The sequence below is a fragment of the Caretta caretta genome, chromosome 5 (genome assembly GCF_965140235.1).
Source record: "Caretta caretta isolate rCarCar2 chromosome 5, rCarCar1.hap1, whole genome shotgun sequence".
Taxonomy (NCBI): domain Eukaryota; kingdom Metazoa; phylum Chordata; order Testudines; family Cheloniidae; genus Caretta; species Caretta caretta.
Genome location: NC_134210.1, coordinates 114391612 through 114412386, shown reverse-complemented (window position 1 = coordinate 114412386; position 20775 = coordinate 114391612). Strand labels below are relative to the sequence as shown.

General features: G+C 42.9%; 1 protein-coding gene across 1 annotated transcript in view; it reads right to left on the bottom strand.

The window, feature by feature from the left end:
* The window catches only part of MTAP (methylthioadenosine phosphorylase), a 63602-nt gene that overhangs the window by 34395 nt on the left and 8432 nt on the right, over positions 1-20775 (bottom strand). Inside the window, exons 2-3 of the mRNA XM_048850131.2 lie at positions 16516-16602; positions 8875-8933 (exon numbers count right to left, since the gene is read on the bottom strand). Coding sequence (XP_048706088.1) covers positions 8875-8933; positions 16516-16602 — 146 coding nt within the window. The remainder of the gene's footprint in view (positions 1-8874; positions 8934-16515; positions 16603-20775) is intronic.

The following is a 20775-nucleotide window of genomic DNA, read 5'->3' as shown; positions in this document are numbered from 1 at the left end:
TGGCTAGATTTACCTCGCTGCACCTTCTCTGTGAGTGACTGCAGTGTGATCTAGACAGGGGAGGAGGCAAATGAGTACAAAACAAATCTGGTCTATTTCTTGTTCTGACCCACTCCATCTATCTTTTACATCTTTGGCTGGCAGCAGACGGTGCAGAAGGACTGCATGCCATCCACATCTCATGGCTGCTCGGCAGAAGATGGTACAGTACGACTGCTAGCCATCTTCATCTCTTGCCTGCCTGGCATAAGATGGTACAATACGACTACTAGCAATCCTCATCTCTTGCCTGCCTGGCAGAAGATGGTACAGTACGACTGCTAGCAGTCCGTATCGCCTGCCTGCTCACCATAAGACGGTTCAATAGGACTGACTGCAGGACTAAAGAGAATGACCTGGTCAAGTCACTCCAAATGTAGTCCCTGCGCCCATGTCTGCCCAGGCGCTCCCAGCCGACGTGGCCAGGAGCACCTCGGACACGACGAGGACGACTACCAATCGTATTGCACTGTCTGCTGCCAGAAGGCAATGGGTTGCTGCTACTGTGCAGCAAAGCCGTACCGCGTCTGCCAGCACCCAGGAGACATAGGGTGACGGTTACCTGAGCTGGCTCCATGCTTGTCGTGGTGTGGCGTCTGCACAGGTAACTCAGGAAAAAAGGCGCGAAATGATTGTCTGCCCTTGCTTTCACGGAGGGAGGGAGGGAACGGGGGCCTGACGACACGTACCCAGAAGCACCCGCGACAATGTTTTAGCCCCATCAGAGTGCTCCATTGTGACTGCTCTGGACAGCACTCTCAGATGCCCGATTGTTTGCCATTGCTCTGACGCTGGGAGGGGCGCTTACAGGGTTGGCTTCAGGGAGCTAAAATCAACAAAGGGGGTGGCTTTACATCAAGGAGTATTTCAGGCAGGACTTCACGGAGGGTTCCAATAAGAAATGGTGCACCTAAGTTATTGTCCTTATTGGAACAAGAAGGTTAGCCTGGCCTCTGATTGATACATGGCTAGATTTACCTCGCTGCACCTTCTCTGTGAGTGACTGCAGTGTGATCTAGAAGAATGAGTCCCCTAGACAGGGGAGGGGGGGAAGCAAATGAGTACAAAACAAATCTGGTCTATTTCTTGTTTTGATCCACTCCATCTATCTTTTACATCTTTGGCTGGCAGCAGACGGTGCAGAAGGACTGCATGCCATCCACATCTCATGGCTGCTCGGCAGAAGATGGTACAGTACGACTGCTAGCAGTCCGTATCGCCTGCCCGCTCACCATAAGACGGTTCAATAGGACTGACTGCAGGACTAAAGAGAATGACCTGGTCAAGTCACTCCAAATTTAGTCCCTGCGCCCATGTCTGCCCAGGCGCTCCTGATCGACCTCACAGAGGCAACCAGGAGCACCTCAGCCATGACAATGACGGCTACCAGTCGTACTGTACCGTCTGCTGCCACAAGGCAAGGGGTTGCTGCTACTGTGTAGCAATGCCGTACCACGTCTGCCAGCACCCAGGAGACATAGGGTGACGGTTACCTGAGCGGGCTCCATGCTTGCCGTGGTATGGCATCTGCACAGGTAACTCAGGAAAAAAGGCGCGAAATGATTGTCTGCCCTTGCTTTCACGGGGGGAGGGAGGGAGCGGGGGGCTGACGATATGTACCCAGAACCACCCGCGACAATGTTTTAGCCCCATCAGGCATTGGGATCTCAACCCAGAATTCCAATGGGCAGCGGAGACTGCGGGAACTGTGGGATAGCTACCCACAGTGCAACGCTCCGGAAGTCGACTCTAGCCTCGGTACTGTGGAAGCGCTCCGCCGAGTTAATGCACTTAATGCACTTAGAGCATTTTCTGTGGGGACACACACACTCGAATATATAAAACCGATTTCTAAAAAAACGACTTCTATAAATTCGACCTAATTTCGTAGTGTAGACATACCCTTACACTGTTGCCAACTCTGAGGATTTTATCACGAGTCTTGGGATATTTGATGTATATCTTAAAGTATCAGCTCCTGGAGTCATGTGAACGTGAGAATTTCAGCTTTCACTTTTTAAAAAAGAATAAGTTTCTAGCTTTCATGGTTGTAGAGAAAAGCTTGAAAACATGACCTGAGTGCACCCTAATGGTAGGAAACCCCAGAAAGTAAATATGAAGTACCCAAAATTTATTATTTTTTAAAAATCTTATGATTTCTGAATACTTGGTTGACAATACTGGTTGACAACCCCTTGGTTGACAAGGGGTTGACAATACTGAACTTCCCATGTACTGTAATCCATTTATGGATTTACTTGCACAAGATCCCACACAAAAATTCTGTCTGTAGGTTCCATTTACTTGGCCCCCATTGTTACTTCTCGTATGATGTGCCAGTGCTGTTATCAGAAGAAGAGTGGCTCTGTGACACTGTAATATTCTATCATCCCTCTCCAGCAGCAGATGTGTTTAATTTTATAAATATAAAGGTTATTTTTCTGTCAGCATTATGACCACCATCTGGGATCTGAAAGTCAAGCTGGGTTCTTTTACCTCTTACATCTTCACTATTATAAATAGAGATAAGTAGTAAAGATAAGATTCTGCACTCAGAACAAAACCAGCAATGTCTAATGATAAAATGGGCAGAAAAGTATCCAGCTCACCCTTCCATCCACAGCTCTCACAGAGCCTGTAGTAGTAAAATAAAAAAGTTAAAGGGGGGAGTGGAAGATTTAACACCCCATCCCTCTCGAAAAAGTGCACAAACATGGTATTTCCTCCACCCCTCATCTTTTCAAATCATGGTGGGGAAGCTGTATGACATTCAATCTTTCCTTCTTTCTTTGGAAGAGGATGCAATACTACCCCGGGGCTAGGTCTACATTAAAATCTTACATCCGGGTTTGCTAAACTAGCATCTAAAATGGCTTACCCAGCCTCTCCAGAATGGTAATAAACTCCATTTTTAGACCACCACACGTCAGTCAAATACACTACGTTAAAAAGGATATTGAACACTGCTGTCCACGTCAGTCCAGACAATCAAGTTCTATACTGACCAAGGTATATGGGAGAGTCGTGTTTGACATTGTCTAAAGAGGCAGAACAAAAATACTATGGTATACACCTAATATCAGGATAAGGCTACTAATATTTTGTTGTTGTTGTTTGGTCCTTGGGAATCCTAGTGTATAGTTTTAAAGATATACAAAGAAGCATAATTAGACACACTATAAGTTCCAGTTTGCATGTCTGTATCTCAGAGTACAATTTTCTTGTTGAGCAGGGGAAGGGGAAAGGAGTATCACACTAAGGCATAGATGGCAGGGGAAAAAAAGAATAGTTACATAAACATAAGTGCAATGAAATGACCCAAGTCTCCCCAAACTAGTAATACAAACAGGCTATCAGACAGTATTATATTTCAAAGTAACATGTGGGAGGTAGCCACACGACCCCCACTAATATTAATGGGACTTGCATGGCAAAATCCTGGGACGTAATGCAAGACTTCTCACAGGGCGGCACATAACTTATTTTAACCAAAATAATCAAGGATATCAGTAATCTCATGAAGGGCCATGGTAAGTAATATGGCTAACCTCAAATTCTTCAGCTCTGAAAGAACTACAGTGACTACCCCACCCAATTCACAGATTTATTTTTTTTTAATTCAAGCCTCTCTTGGTTTTCTGTGTTTATGTAATAGGACATTTTTCCTTTTTACTGGAAAATATTTCATGACCTCATCTTTAATAAACTAGATAGTTAAGGCTATGAAAAGAATCCAAAGGGAAAAAGGCCAATGGAAACACAGCAGAAGACAAAAAGCACCCAAAGAAACAAATATTGGAGAAATCCAACCAGATGCGATTTCCACAATCAGCAATTGCATCCAGCCACAAAAGAGTTTGGAGAGGAGAAAATAAAGAGGAAAATAAAATCGCAAACTAAGGCAAACACAGAATCTACCCACCATACTCAAATAGTGACATATTAGCAGGTGTGCTATATCCACCCTTAAAAATTATAAACTCAATTCTGTATAGAAAATGGAAGAGAAAAAACAAAAAAAGATTTTACTTAGCAGAGAGCTAGATACTGTAGTATGAAGATGGCAACCACTCCAAAATCCTACATTTTACTATGTAAGCCTCAGGAGGTGTCAAAACCAGAGTAAGCCAAGCAGGACCCAAGGCCTATCTACCTTTAAGAGAAACTGTAAAATAGATCGCATTTTATATAGTGCATAAAAGAGGCATATTACTGCCCACATGACAGTGACTTTACTAGAGGAAAAGACCATAGTAGAAAAGAAGATCGCAGCACAAGAAAATATGGGAAATTTCTGCCCCCCCCTTTTTTAAATTAAAAAAATTAGGGCTGTCAATTAATCACAGTTAACTCATGTGATTACCTCAAAAAAATTAATATCGTGATTAATCGCACTGTTAAACAATAGAATACCAATTGAAATTTATTAAAAAATTTGGATGTTTTTCTACATTTTCAAATATATCAATTTCAATTACAACACAGAATACAAAGTGTACACTGCTCACTTTATATTATTTTTGTTTACAAATATTTGCACTGTAAAAATGATAAACAAAAGAAATTGTATTTTTCAATTCATCTCATACAAGTACTGTAAAAAGAAAAGGAGTACTTGTGGCACCTTAGAGACTAACCAATTTATTTGAGCATGAGCTTTCGTGAGCTACAGCTCACTTCATCAGATGTATACCGTGGAAACTGCAGCAGACTTTATATACACACAGAGAATATGAAACAATACCTCCTCCCACCCCACTGTCCTGCTGGTAATAGCTTATCTAAAGTGATCAACAGGTGGGCCATTTCCAGCACAAATCCAGGTTTTCTCACCCTCCACCCCCCCACACAAATTCACTCTCCTGCTGGTGCTAGCCCATCCAAAGTGACAACTCTTTACATAATCAAGTCGGGCTATTTCCTGCATAGATCCAGGTTTTCTCACATCCCCCCCACCCCCATACACACACAAACTCACTCTCCTGCTGGTAATAGCTCATCTAAACTGACCACTCTCCAAGTTTAAATCCAAGTTAAACCAGAACATCTGGGGGGGGGGGGGGGGTAGGAAAAAACAAGAGGAAATAGGCTACCTTGCATAATGACTTAGTCACTCCCAGTCTCTATTTAAGCCTAAATTAATAGTATCCAATTTGCAAATGAATTCCAATTCAGCAGTTTCTCGCTGGAGTCTGGATTTGAAGTTTTTTTGTTTTAAGATAGCGACCTTCATGTCTGTAATTGCATGACCAGAGAGATTGAAGTGTTCTCCGACTGGTTTATGAATGTTATAATTCTTGACATCTGATTTGTGTCCATTTATTCTTTTACGTAGAGACTGTCCAGTTTGACCAATGTACATGGCAGAGGGGCATTGCTGGCACATGATGGCATATCACATTGGTGGATGTGCAGGTGAACGAGCCTCTGATAGTGTGGCTGATGTTATTAGGCCCTGTGATGGTGTCCCCTGAATAGATATGTGGGCACAATTGGCAACGGGCTTTGTTGCAAGGATAAGTTCCTGGGTTAGTGGTTCTGTTGTGTGGTATGTGGTTGTTGGTGAGTATTTGCTTCAGGTTGCGGGGCTGTCTGTAGGCAAGGACTGGCCTGTCTCCCAAGACTTGTGAGAGTGTTGGGTCATCCTTTAGGATAGGCTGTAGATCCTTAATAATGCGTATCATGAATGTGAAACTCACAAATATAGTTTTTTTGTTACATGCCTGCACTCAAAAACAAAACAATGTAAAACTTCAGAGCCTACAAGTCTAGTCACTCCTACTTTTTGTTCAGCCAATTGCTAAGACAAACAAGTTTGTTTACATTTATGGGAGAAAATGCTGTCCACTTCTTAATTATAATGTCACCAAAAAGTGAGAACAGGCATTGGCAGGGCATTGTTGTAGCTGGCGTCGCAAGATATTTACATGCCAGATGTGCTAAAGATTCATATGTCTCTTCATGCTTCAGCCATCGTTCTAGAGGACACGCTTCCATGCTGATGACGCTCATTCAAAATATAATGTGTTAATTAAATTTGTGACTGAACTCCTTGGGGGAGAATTGTATGTCTCCGGCTCTGCATTACCTGCATTCTGCATATATTTCATATTATAGCAGTCTCGGATGATGACCCAGCACATGTTGTTCATTTTAAGAACACTTTCACTGAAAATTTGACAAAATGCAAAGAAGACACTAATGTGAAATTTCTAAAGATAGCTACAGCACTCAACCCAAGGTTTAAGAATCTGAAGTGCCTTCCAAAATCTGAGAGGGATGAGGTATGGAGCATGCTTTCAGAAGTCTTCAAAGAGCAACACTCTGATGCAGAAACTGCAGAACCCAAACCACCAAAAAAGAAAATCAACCTTCCGCTGGTGGCATCTGACTCAGATGATGAAAGTGAACATACATCGGTCTGCACTGCTTTGGATCCTTATCGAGCAGAACCTATCATCCACATGGACGCATGTCCTCTGGAATGCTGGTTGAGCATCAAGGGACATATGAATTTTTAGCGCATCTGGCATGTAAATATCTTGTGACTCCGGCTACGACAGTGCCATGCAAAAGCCTGTTCTCACTTTCAGGAGACATTGTGAACAAGAAGTAGGCAGCATTATCCTCTGCAAATGTAAACAAACATGTTTGTCTGAGCGATTGGCTGAACAAGAAGTAGGACTGATTGGACTTGTAGGCTCTAAAGTTTTACACTGTTTTATTTTTGAATGCAGGGGTTTTCTTTGTACAAAATTCTACATTTGTAAGTTCAACTTTCATGATAAAGAGATTGCACTACTGCACTTGTATAAGGGGAATTGAAAAATACTATTTCTTTTGTTTTTTACAGTTCAAATTTTTGTAATAAAAATAAATATAAAGTGAGCACAGTATACTTTGTATTCTGTGTTGTAATTGAAATCAATATATTTGAAAATGTAAAAACCACCCAAAGTATTTAAATACATAGTATTGTATCATTGTTTAACAGTGCGATTAATTTTTTAAATTGCACAATTAATCACGATTAATTTTGTTTAATCGCTTGACAGCCCTACAAAAAATTAAACCTTGGCTGTATCCAGAATGCAAAATCCAATTTTCTCTAGATTTGCTAGAGGATCTCTTGGAGGTCTCAAAGACGTATATTGTGAGCTCTCTCTCTATCACTAAAGTTTCAGCACACGCATACACATCCCAGCTCTCCCTATCTCTTTAACAAAGTCATCTTTTCAACCAAGCATTCACTGGAGCTAAAGAGGCATTAACAACAACAAAAAAACAACCAAACAAAATTCCAATAGTCTGGCTAAAAATCCTTTCCTCTCATAATTGTTCGGCCTTCAGTTCCTTGTGATGGCATAACTGCACTAGTTCTACAGGTGCCAGAGTGTCTTTCAGAGTAAACAATATCTAGATTTCTAACTTAAAAAGGAAACAGAAAAAAGTCTGCCAATTTTTTGGGGGAAAAGAGGGAACAAGCCCCTTCTTCCTACCCCTCACTTTTGCAAGTCATCTTTAAGGCTGTATTTTCTTTTTTTTTTTCCCCCTTTTCTTTTTTTATGTGGAGGGGATTAGACCGGATGATTCTGCTGATGAAACCACAGTGACACATTTACATTTTCCTTCAAGCAAATGTCTCCAGCAGCTGCACTTTTTCTTGTCAGTCAGTCAGGGCAGAACATGTGCAGTACCCCAAACATCCTTTGTAAAACATCACCGATGGCAGAGGGAAATGCTTCATGAAGCTACAGGAACTGTTTAGATGCTCATTAAACATGCACAGGAGTGATTTTTCCTTTCTAACATCTAAAAATTAACCACATGCCCCCCCAAAAAGTAGCAAGGGCACAACTCCTTAAGAACCATTTACATGCAAAGTTTCAACCTTCACCCAGGTTAGCTGTCATCATGACTAGATGAAATTAGATTTAAAAAATTCCAAAAACCTAGGAAGAGTCCTTACTAAGTTCAAACGTGGCTGGATAACATTTCCTCAAATTTCCACCCCCACCACCTTTAGACCTATTTCCAGCCTTACAAAGGACCCCAGAAATGATCTGGCAAAAGCTATGAGGTGGTTATAAACCTTTTTTGGCTACAAGTGAAAGGCACACTACATTTCTATGGTATTTTCTCTCTATTGGATAACACCACAAAGCAGATTCTTTTACTGCATCTGCTTTCATTTTAAATCTGAAAGAGTACAATGCCTTTGTCACTGAAAGGTGGATTGGATCACTGTAGGATCAATTATGCCTGGAAGGACTAGTTGAATCAGAACAGCTGTACCTCTTACATAAAGTTCTAGTCTCTAATACAGCGGACCCTCGATAGAGAACACATTGCTATAGCACGGATTCACATACAGGGCAGTCGCAGCGATGGATCCCAAATTTAAATATTTAAATTGGGATCCATGGTAACACAGCCCCCGGTCTAATGCAATCCCCACGTTAATGCGGTATCGCGCATGGATCCCGAACCCCACGTTCTAGCGAGGGTCCAGTGTAGCACTAAAACAAAGTTCTGTTGAACCAGTGGAGGCTGAAATTGAGCTAGGGTTTGTGAATGGATAGTGTTTTACAAGAGTTCCAGATGCCTGAACTGCTCTATAAAGGACAAAATTATGTCACACAGACCAACTTTAAGCTCCTGATTCTTCTCCCAACTGAAGTCAATGGAAGTTTTGCCATTTGCAGGATCAGACCTAATTTGCTAGTCATAAGAAGCAGTTAGTCCATCTGACACAGACAGAAAAAGGAAACGTCTTCAACAAACCACTTTATTTAAGACATGAGGAACGCAAAAATCCTTTGAAGAGCTCTTTACCTTGCTAGAAGCACACAGTCAACATTTTTTATCTTTCCCAATATCAAAGCATCCGACGGCTGCAAAAAAACAAAACAAGGAACAGTCACAATATGCCAGCAAGATCAGAAACATCTACCGATATTTATGCTGATCAATATCACTATGAAAAGAAATAAAAGTTTTACTGCTGTAACCTCACATTTTCTTCAGCTCATAAATAACTGCAATTTAATGTGACTGATTACTAAAGCCAGAAGACTAAAACAGATGACTAAAAACTAGAACTGGAAGGGCATATTTTGCAATCACATGGTTTCAGTGTATTAATACCATCACTAACATTTGAAGTCCAACCACATATTTCACACAGCTGTTCAAACATGTTACAAAAGAACAGGTTAGACAAACATCTATAAAGGTATACTTAACCCTGCGACAGCACAGGGAGTTGGACTAGACAAATCTGTAACGTCCCTTTCAGCCCTCAATTTCTATGATAAACATTAAAAAACCCAATACACTAAGGTTACCTTTAAAAGTAATTGCATCCATGGTAACTTTTGTTTTTTCATAGCATTCTATGTAATACAGGTGTCACCCCTTAATTGGAAATGCTAATTATTTTGTTAACTGATCATCTGCATTTTAAAAAAGATATTAGCAGATGAATTTACAGGAAACTTGTTAATTTGATACATGATTAAAAATATACACAGAAGATATACAAGTAACATTATAAATAACACTTTCTTTTCTTACAGCACTATTAGAGAGAGTTTTGCAAAAACTGACCATTCAGGCAGTGTTGAAATACTGTAGAACAGTGGCTCCCATATTTTACTGGTTCATCATATACAACCTTCTTAGAAGAAAAGATGTTAGGTCTTAATAGTCTTAAGTATTTACAGACTCATTTTAAAACAAGTTTTGAATTTGGCTGGTGGAGATCTGCCTGGGAAAAATAAGAAGAGAAGGGACCTGGGTGGAAGGGCTACAGGACATGAGGTTTACAGCTGGCCAGGAATTTTTCATTAAAATAGTTTATTGTCGGAAAATGCCAATTTGTTGAAACCAAAATTCTGTGGGAACCTATTGGCTTTCTCAGACCCAGAATGGCATTTCTAGTCAAAAGCAGAGACAGACCCACCTCACAATAGCGTGATGGTCAAGGCACTCATTTAGAATATGAGTGACCTTGGTTCAAATCTGTGGTCTGCCTGATTTAGACAAGTGCCCTGACCATCAGGCTATTATGTATTCTGAAGTCAGGGATCTCTCTCTGTTGTGTTATTTTGGGGGGTTTGTTTTTTGTTAAAAACTGCGAGAGATCTCAGTTTCATCCTGACGCAGAACAGTAACATTTTTTGAAATCATGAAAATATCATGATACAGGAAAACAGTTTCCTACCCAGGTCTAAGGAGGTTATACTAAAGGTATGGATTCTGGCTGGAGTGCACGGGGGGGCTCTGGTGCGGTGGAGGGAGAAAATAACAAGCAGGGAGGGGTGTGATGTGGTGTGGCATGTGTGTAAATAAAAGGAAGCTAGCAAACAGGAGTGGCTAACAGGAGAGTTTTGCGAGAGAGTTCTCCAGGTGAAGGAGGGGCGGTTACGTGACCCTTGGGGTAAGTTTGTTGTCTGTAATGTCTGTGTTTGTGATGTGCTTACTGCTTAACTGAAATATACTGTGTGGTCTGTTTGTTTGGGGGACCGTGTGCTGAGTCTAATGGCCTGCTAGACAAGGCTAAGAGCGTCTTAAAGAGGCTTTGATACCTAATCCCTTTAGCACCCATCAGCCCTTAACCAGGGGGCAAGGCTACTCAGGAAGACCAGGGCTTTAAAAAGCCCGCTCCTACGTGACCAGAGGCGCTAGTAGGGTGACCAGATGTCCCGATTTTATAGGGACAGTCCCAATTTTGGGGTCTTTTTCTTATATAGGCTCCCATTACCCCCCACCCCCATCCCGATTTTTCACATTTGCTGTCTGGTCACCCTAGGCACTAGCGAACAGGAGAGTTTTGCGAGGGAGTTTAGAAGTGTAGTGTGAGGGGGGGCTAGATACACTTACCATTCAGAAGTTTTAAAAGAACACTCAGATGAGGAAACTACAGACCCCAAATCACCAAAAAACAACAATGCCATGCGAACGCCTGTTCTCGCTTTTTGGTGACATTGTGATTAAGAAGTGGACAGCATTATCTCCCATAAACGTAAACAAACTTGTTTGTCTGAGCAATTAGCTGAAGTAGGACTGAGTGGACTTGTAGGCTCTAAAGCTTTACATTGTTTTATTTTTGCATGCAGTTATTTTTTGTACATAATTCTACATTTGTAAGTTCAACTTTCATGATAAAGAGATTGCACTACAGTACTTGTATTAGGTGAATTGAAAAATACTATTTCTTTTATCATTTTTACAGTGCAAATATTTGTAATAAAAATAACTAAAGTGAACACTGTACACTTTGTATTGTGTTGCAATTGAAATAAATATATTTGAAAATGAAGAAAACATCCAAAAATATTTAAATAAATGGTATTCTATTATTGTTTAACAGCGCGATTAATTTTTTTAATCGCTTGATAGCCTTACAAACCATCTCCCTTGCTCTATATACCCATAATCAGTGCTACAAAACGTCAGCCACTAATTTTGAAAATGACATTAAGAGGGACTCATGGTGCATTACCTTCATTTATGCTGATAACATACTTTCTGGATAAAAAGTGAAGAGACTGCACCTCAGCATCTAACATCCTAAAAGCTTGGAAGGAGGGAGAAGAAAAGGGCCCTAGGCAGCAGCCTACTTGTTAGTGTTCTAGAGGGCCCACAAATACAGCGGGTCAGGAATTGTTCAACAAAATGGGTTTTCATCAGAAAACGTCCATTTGTTGAAACCAAAACTTTAGAGTGGAAAGGGTCGATTTTGATGAAATTTTCATTGGGAAGGTTTCTCAGGTCCAGGATGGAGTTTCTGGTCAAAACCAGAGAAAGAGAGAGACTCTGACTTCACAGCCCCATGGCTAGGTCACCCACCTGAATGTGGGAAACCAGGGACTTGAATCTGGGTCTCCCATGTCCCAGCTGAGTGCCCTAACCAGCAGGCTATTGTGAGGTGGCAAGGTGCCTGTCTCACAAGTTTCCATGAAAACTAGAAAAGTTTTAGGGTTTTATTATCCTGATACACAACAAGATTTTTTGTTGTTTTTGAAATCTTGAAACTTTTCATGAAAGCCATTTCTCACCTAGCTCTAAGCCTCAGTATATCAAATGGAAAAGTCCCTCCCCTTCCTGCCTACCTATTCCCAACCTTACCCCACAGTGGTATCATCTCCATCACTGGGAAATACCATTGCTTAAATAGAGCCATATACCCTAATAAGTTGATGGTACTTCTACTAACTCTGCCATCCTCAAACCTGTTACCTTACTAAAAGGTTTAGGGCGGGCAAACTTTTTGGCCTGAGGGCCACATCGGGTTTCCAAAATTGTATGGAGGGCTGGTTAGGGGAGGCTGTGTCTCTCCAAAGAGCCAGGCATGGCCCGGCCCCCCGCCTCCTATCCGACCTCCCCCCACTTCTCGCTCTCTGATGGCCCCCCCGGGACTCCTGCCCCATCCAACCCCCTGTCCCCTAACGGCCCCCCCGGGACTCCAGCCCCATCCAACCCCCCGTCCCCTGACGGCCCCCCCCGGGACTCCAGCCCCATCCAACCCCCCGTCCCCTGACGGCCCCCCCCGGGACTCCAGCCCCATCCACCACCCCCTGCTCCCTGACCACCCCCTACCCCTGACTGCCCCCCCTCTCATTCCTGACTTGCCCCCCGGGACCCCTGCCCCATCCAACCACCCCTTCTCCCTGCCCCCCAACGTCCCATCCAATTCACCCCCCTCCCCCCCAGGGACCCCTGTCCCCATTCAACCCCCCTGTTCCCCACCCTCTGACCACCCCCCCCCCAACTCCCCTGCCTTCTATCCAACACCCCTTACCGCACTGCCTGGAGCACTGGTGGCTCTGCAACTGCGCTGCCTGGCTGCCCAGAGCATTGCGCCAGTGGCGTGGTGCGCTGAGGCTGTGGGGGAGGGGGAACAGCAGGGGAAGGGCCGGGAAACAGCCTCCAGGGCCAGGAGCTCAGGGGCCAGGCAGGAAGGTCCCGCGGGCCGGATGTGGCCCGTGGGCCTAGTTTGCCCATCTCTGGTTTAGGGCCTCATTTTCAGAGCTGTTGAGCTTCTGCGGCTCCTGTTGACAAAAATTAGAATGGCAACTCCTCCGAGATTCTGAAAACCAGGCCCTAAATTAGTGGAAATGAAGCTGTGCACCAAAAAGTTTAAGCCATCTTCTTCAGTGCCAGTCATTCCACTGTTATCCTGGGTCTTAGAACCAAAATAGACATTTACAAAATCTTTTAATTTTACTTCTTTCTTGATCATAATTACTAATTTATTAACTATCTTCCCAATGTTTAAAAATATCCACCCATACAATTTTAGAAATGCTATGATGTCTAATACTTCCCATAGGAACACTATTTGTAGTTTAATGCTAAGTACAATATCTCAGTTGTCATTTGATTTTATATCTGCTGTTTTATTCTCATTACATGGTCTCTACAAGTGCTGTATTTTATTGGACTATGTATCATGCTTTAAAGTCTGCCAGAAATGGAATCACAATGCCTTTAGAAAAAGGGAATTGTCCAGAGGATTTATCATATCCTGATTTTTTAGAAAGTCCCTATTTAATTTTAACCTACTGACATTTGAAACATCTCATTAACCTTGCTATATCCCTTACCAAATGCTTACTCACTGTTCTGAGCCAGATGTGGCTTTGGGAGAGCAAAGTTTCCTTAGGCATCAGGATAGAGAAAACCCTTATTGTCTAGTTACCAAGCGATTTTGTTCTTACAACATTCCATAACACAACTCACTACACAGCTAGTGTTTATCAATTTATGAAGTATCGCAGCAAATTTGCTGTGTACCTTAAAATCATCCATAACATAGCTCAGAGCTAATGCTGCAGGATAGTAAAATAATGTGTGTGTTTAAAGCCACAGTTAATAAGATCTACTGAAATTGAATACCTCATATCAGAAGAAAAATCAGAGAACAGAACAGTAGATTGATGCATTAGCTCTTTCACATTGCAAAGTGTAGATTCAAGTGTATTTGGAATTATAAATAAAATTATTTTGGTGGCCTCAATCTAGATGCTATGAGACATTTTTCCACATCATCATATTTTGGTACACTTTGCAGTCTGAGGCTTGATGGGGGAAATGCAGGGATCCCTGTGATGGCATAGCAGTAGTGCACCGGGTCAGATTTCAAAGTTGCAAGACCAATCAGTCCAATTCTCAATTTCCCTCACTATGGCACAATTTCCTTCTATATGCTTGTGAGAAAACATCAATATGCACATTTAATAATAATGAAAGTTTCCCCACATTGTCCCACCAATTTACCCCAAACTATGATCTGAAGAGACCTTTCCAAGGGCAAGAGGACAGTTAAATCTTCCATGTACATAAAGCCCCAGAATTATATACTAAGACAGCCAATAAAAAGGTGTCAATTGCAATGGCAATTTTCCAATATGCACAATTTCCACTGAGACCATTACTAAAACCAGCAGCTAATCTCATATAGGGGAAATGTCAGATGGCAACCATTTTGTTTTTGCTATTCTAGCCTGGATTCAAGACAACATCTTAGAGGTGAAAGGATCTCTGTTCTATATGAGACGCTTGTTTTAGTTTTGGGAGCAGGGTGGGGAAGATGGAGGGATGCAAGTGAATAAGTCCCCTTCATCCTCTTCCCAGTACTCTTGCAGGTTTTACAGGGTGGTTGGAAATTCAAATATCTTCCTCTAATTCAGCTTTCCCCCTACCTTATTACCTCCCCACCATGGCCAATTGGCAGAGTCCACATTTACTCTGTTCTCCCCCCGTGTCCCTTACACTCACAAAGTCTTCCCCAACACCACTTTTGTTGGAGGTAGAGTTCTCCTTCCAGATCTTGGACCCTATAGGGTAGTGTTGAACCCCATGAAAAAGATATACAGGTTTAGGTTTCCACACAGGTTCCTCCCCATAAAATAACTGTTATTGCCACGTATCATACGTCTTATGAACTGCACTGGTAGAAGATGGTAAACATACAGCAAAATATCACATGGTTGTTCTGAACAGTGCTCAGTTTCCTGTTTTGCAGATATTATGGAAGATTTGCATTTAATTTCCCATTTTATTATACACTACCTACGTAAAGTCACTTACGCTGTCTGCCTCAGTTCCCCACCAGTAAAATGGGAATAACAACACTCCTTTTCTTCCATCCTTTTTCTGCCTGGTCTATTTAAATTACAAGCTCTCTCGGGCACGGACTGTCTCTTACTATGTGCTTGCACTATAGGTATAAACAGTTGGCTAAACAAACAGACATAGGGTGAGACTCTCACCTTAGCTCCAGCCACTTTTGCTTGGTAAAAGGGATGGAGTAACATAAAGCCTCTGAAAGCCTAGAATCTGGCTGATAGGGAATTCCTCCCTGCACAGGACCAGCAAAAGACAGTCATAAGGCTGCCTCACAAGGATCCCCTTGTAAATCTTGGTGTAGGGGGAGTACCAGGGTGGGGTCACAGCAAGTAATACTGCAGAGATCCTAAGTAGTGCTGAGGCCCAGAGGCTGCCAGGGAAGGCTGCTCTAATTTAGAAAGGCCCACAGGGCTGTCTAAATTCTGCCAGAGGCTGTGGAGCAGCCCAGAATTGGAAAGTTGCAAACCACCATATCCCAACCCTGGGCTGAGAATTCTCCATTGTGTTTCTTATCTCATCATATTTAAAGAACAGTGGATGTGGGGGAGAATGGGGTGTATTCTCTTCCACACTTGGTTGTCATTATAACACCTTGCTTCTCGCAGTCATTATAAGCTGACTGTGATACGGTGTACAAACCCCACACTGGGCCCAGGTATCCCCACCTCCCCAAACCTGCAGAGCATCCTCCAACTGCAGAACAGGCTTAAGAGGGAGCAACTCAGCTCAGAAGGGGAGGTGGGGAGGAAGACACAACTACCTTGGGTTCTCCTGGAGAAGGGTGCCGAAGAAGCCTCCCTGTGAGGAAGAGGATTGCATGCTGTGCCCAGTTGGGGCTGAAGGTTTAGCTGCCTTTTCTACTGATATCTTATGTTGTACTTGGAGCTGTTGGGAGAGATGGAGGGACCCAGGAAGGGTAACTCCGAAGAGACTCCAAGATGCCAGATCCTAATTAACTCTTATAGGGCCTGGGCTGGAGCCCGATGGAGTGGGAAGGCACAGGCTGACCTACCAACTTCTTCTCCTGAAGATGGGGCATAAGCCTCATAGTAAGGAGAGGGCAAGGACACTGAAAACACAAGATGATGCTAAGTCAACACACAGGTGAGGAACTAGACTGAAAAGCTGTCCTGGGCAGGGCGAGGCTGGATGCTGGGAGCACTGCCACCTGACCTTCAGGAACTCTATTACACTGACCAACACTCAGCAATCTATTGTGAGCATTGTCTACTTTGTACCTCCTAGGCTGAAAAACTTACCATAAAGCACACAAGTAAAAGACTCTTAAAAAAAAAAAAAAAAAAGCATCTTAGCAAGCCATAAGAAAAATATTATACAGACCTTGCCATAAGGAGTATCCACATATTTTTCTGTTCTTCCTTCCAAGATGTCAGGATCGTCCAGGCCAGTTCCACCAATAATTCCAATCTCACAAACAAACAAAAATAAATATCAGAGCTCTAGAGATTACACTGCATGTTAAATCTGACAGTGACACTAACCCTGGATTTCTAGCCAGCTACCCAGTTTATTTTCTGACTCATCTCTGCTTGAGATGGGCCCAGAACCAAGGATCCAAAAAGCACCAATCATTATAGCTACAGCTCAGGTTTCTCATGAAGACTTGTAGCATGTCACTTTAGGCCATATTTCATATAATTTTCCCCAAGTACAAAGGCTTGACTACCACTCCCCAGTTCAAACAGACACCAAATTTAGAAGTTATCAAACTGCACGAAGAGCGAGCCACTGATTAATCATTTATCCCCAATGTGAAAGTAAACATGGGTGTTAACTGGCAAACTTGATAACTGATGCCAAAGAGATCAGCACAACTTATGCTGTAATCAAGGCTGTAACACAAATAGTATTCATACGAGATTGTTGTACACCTTTTCTGCAATGGGAAGAACAAGGACAAAGACTGAGGGCATGGCTACACTTGCAGATGTAGAGCGCTTTGAGTTAAACTAGGCTTCGCAGAGCGCAGTAGGGAAAGCGCTGCAATCTGTCCACAATGACAGCTACAAGCGCACTGGCGTGGCCACATTAGCAGCTCTTGCAACAGCCACAGAGAGCAGTGCATTGTGGTAGCTATCACAGCATGCAAGTGGCTGCAATGTGCTTTTCAAATGGTGGTGGTGGAGTGTGACAGGGAATGTGCTGTGTCTATGTGGGGGGAGAGAGAGTGGGTTTGTGGGGGGGCTGGGAGCATGTCAGCATGCTGTCTTGTAAGGTCAGACAACAGCAGACACCCCCCCACCCCCCCCGCCTCACACAGAAGTCCACGCTAATGGTTGCTTTGTCCCAGAGCAGATAAGCATGCCGGATGTCAGAAACGGAGCTTTCAAAGGGCATATCCGTATTCTTGCAGCGATTCCAAAACAATGACAAGAGTGGCCATTTGACTTAAGGAGACTATGGGACGTTTCCAGAGGCTGATCAGAGCGCAGTAATGCAAAACCTCATTCACACTGACGCCCAGGCGTTTCAGCCAAGGTGCAACAAGCGTTAATCTTCTCGCCAAGGTGGAGTACCAGAAGCGCTCTAGCCGTGGAGTCAGAGCGCTCTACATGCCTTGCCAGTGTGGACGGGTAGTGAGCTAGGGCACCCAGGGCTGCTTTAATGCGCTCTAACTTGCAAGCATAGCCAAGCCCTCAGTAGCTCTGGTCACCAGGGACATAATGGTCCCCAGAAATGCAACACCTGAATTGATATAATTAACCCTGATTGCCATTAAGGTATGGCTCTTAAGTTTCTTCCTCTCCCAATAGCAGTTGCTTCTAGATGCATGGGGAAGAGACAAAAAGGAAAGTGTGCTGGCAACTAGTTAGATTTGTCTGACACAAAGCTATTAGCTGAGAAGCTACTAACTTTCAGGCCATGTAGCCTCCTAGAAAAAACATTATTTGGCTGACTAGAGCCCCAGTTCAGCCAAGCACTCAGTTACCCAAACCTACACAGTGCCCCACACCATTTTATCTCAGGTTAAATTGCGTAAGACGTTCACATTGAGCGAACAGACTTTTACCCAGGATGGAGGCTGTCAACCAAAGAAGCCTTCCTTGCTTGCCTGCAATATGCGTAGAAAAGATAGGAAGTATGGCAAGAGACCACACTCGCTTAACCAGGAGATCTTCAATTATCTAAAAAAATCAAAAAAGAGTCCTACAAAACGTGGAAACTAGGTCAAAGTATAAAGGATGAATATACACAAACACCACAAGGATGTAGGGACAATATTAGAAAGGCCAAAGCACAAAATGAGACCAGACTAGCTAGAGACATAAAGGGTAACATGAAAACATTCTACAGATGCATTAGAAGCAAGAGGAAGACCAAGTTCAGGGTAGGCCCGTTATTCAATGAGGGGGAAAAAACAACAACAGAAAATGTGGAAATGGCAGGGTGTTTAATGACTTCTTTGTTTTGGGTTTCACCAGAAAGGTTGGTGGTGATTGGATGGCTAACGTAGTGAATGCCGGTGAAAACGAGGTAGGATCAAAAGAGGCTAAAATAGGGAAAGAACAAGTTAAAAATTACGTAGACAAGTTAGACATCTTCAAGTCACCAGGGTCTGATGAAATACATACTAGAATATTCAAGGAGCTGACTGAGGAGTTATCTGACCCTTTAACAATTATCTTCAAAAACTCATGGAAGATGGGAGAGATTCCAGAAGACTGAGAAATGTCATATATAGTGCCAAACTATAAAAAGGGGAATAAGGAGAACCCGGGGCATTTCAGACCAGTCAGCTTAACTTCAGTACCTGGAAAAATAATGGAGCAAATAATCAAGCAATCAATTTGCAAACAACTAGAAGATAACAACATGATAAATAACAGTCAGCATGGATTTGTCAAGAACAAATCCTGTCAGACTAACCTAACAGCTTTCTTTTACCAGAGTAATAATACTTGTGGATAGGAGGGAAGTGGTAGATGTGGTATATCTTGACTTTAGTAAGGCTTTTGATACTGTCTTGCATGATCTCTTAAAGAAACTAGGAAAATGCAACCTAGATGGAGCTACTAAAGATGGGTACATAACTGGTTGGAAAACCATTCCCAGAGTGTCGTTATCAGTGGTTCACAGTCATGCTGGAAGGACATAATGAGTGGGGTCCTGCAGGGATCAGTTCTGGGTCCAGTTCTGTTCAATATCTTCATCAATGATTTAGATAATGGCATAGAGAGTACACTTATAAAGGTTGCAGATGATTCCAAGCTTGGAGGGATTGCAAGTGCTTTGGAGGATAGGGTTAAAATTCAAAATCATCCAGACAAACTCGAGAAATGGTCTGAAGTAAACAAGATGAAATTCAATAAGGACAAATGTCAAGTACTCCACTTAGGAAGGAACAATCAATTGCATAAACAAAATGGGATATGACTGCCTAGGAAGGAGTACTGCGGACAGGAATCTTGGGGGGGGGGGGAGGGGGAGGGAGATGAGAGTGGATTTCAAAGCTAAATGTGAGTCAACAGTGTAACACTGTTGCAAAAAAAGCAAACATAATTCTGGGATGTATTAGCAGGACCGTTGTAAGCAGAACATTAGAAGTAATTCTTCCACTCTACTCCACACTGATAAGGCCTCATATGGAGGACTGTCTAGTTCTGGATGCCACATTTCAGGAAAGAGGTGTAGAAAACATGATTTGTGAGGAAAATTTTTAAAAATTGGGTTTATCTAGTCTGCAGAAGAGAAGACAGAAGGGGGAACTTAAAAGTTTTCAAATACAAAAAGGTTGTTAGAAGGAGAAAAAAAAAAAATTTTCTCCTAACCTCTGAGGACAGGACAAGAAATAATGGATTTACATAACAGTAAGGGAGGTTAGGGTTGGACATTAGGAAAAAACTCCTAACTATAAGGTAGTTAAGCACTGGAACAAATTGCCTAGGAGGCTGTGGAATTTCCATCATTGGAGGTTTTTAAAAACAGGTTAGACAAACACCTGTCAGGAATGGTCTAGATCAGTGGTTCTCAAAGCTGGTCCACCGCTTGTTCAGGGAAAGCCCCTGGCGGGCCGAACCGGTTTGTTTACCTGCTGCGTCCACAGGTTCGGCTGACTGCAGCTCCCACTGGCCGTGGTTCACCGCTCCAGGCCAATAGGGGTTGCGGGAAGGGCGGCCAGCACATCCCTTGGCCCGCACCACTTCCTGCACCCCTCATTGGTCTGGAGCGGTGAACCGCGGCCAGTAGGAGTCGCGATCAGCCGAACCTGTGGACGCAGCAGGTAAACAAACCGGTCCGGCCCGCCAGGGGCTTTCCCTGAACAAGCAGCAGACCGGCTTTGAGAACCACTGGTCTAGATAATACTTAGTCCTGCCATGAGTGCAGGGGATTGGACTAGTGACTTCTCGAGGTCCCTTCCAGTCCTATGGTTCGATGGTTTTATGTCCATTCAACTTCTTTTTGATGGAGACACAGGAGGTCCCAGCAATGTCTGAAACAGTAATTAGGGATTTATTCTGAAAAACAATATGAGAGCAAACTATGCCTCTGAACTAATTTGTGCTACTTTAAAGGTGATCATCAGATATAGGAGTATTTCATCCACTCACACATAAAAAAGGAGGGAAGAGAGAGACCACT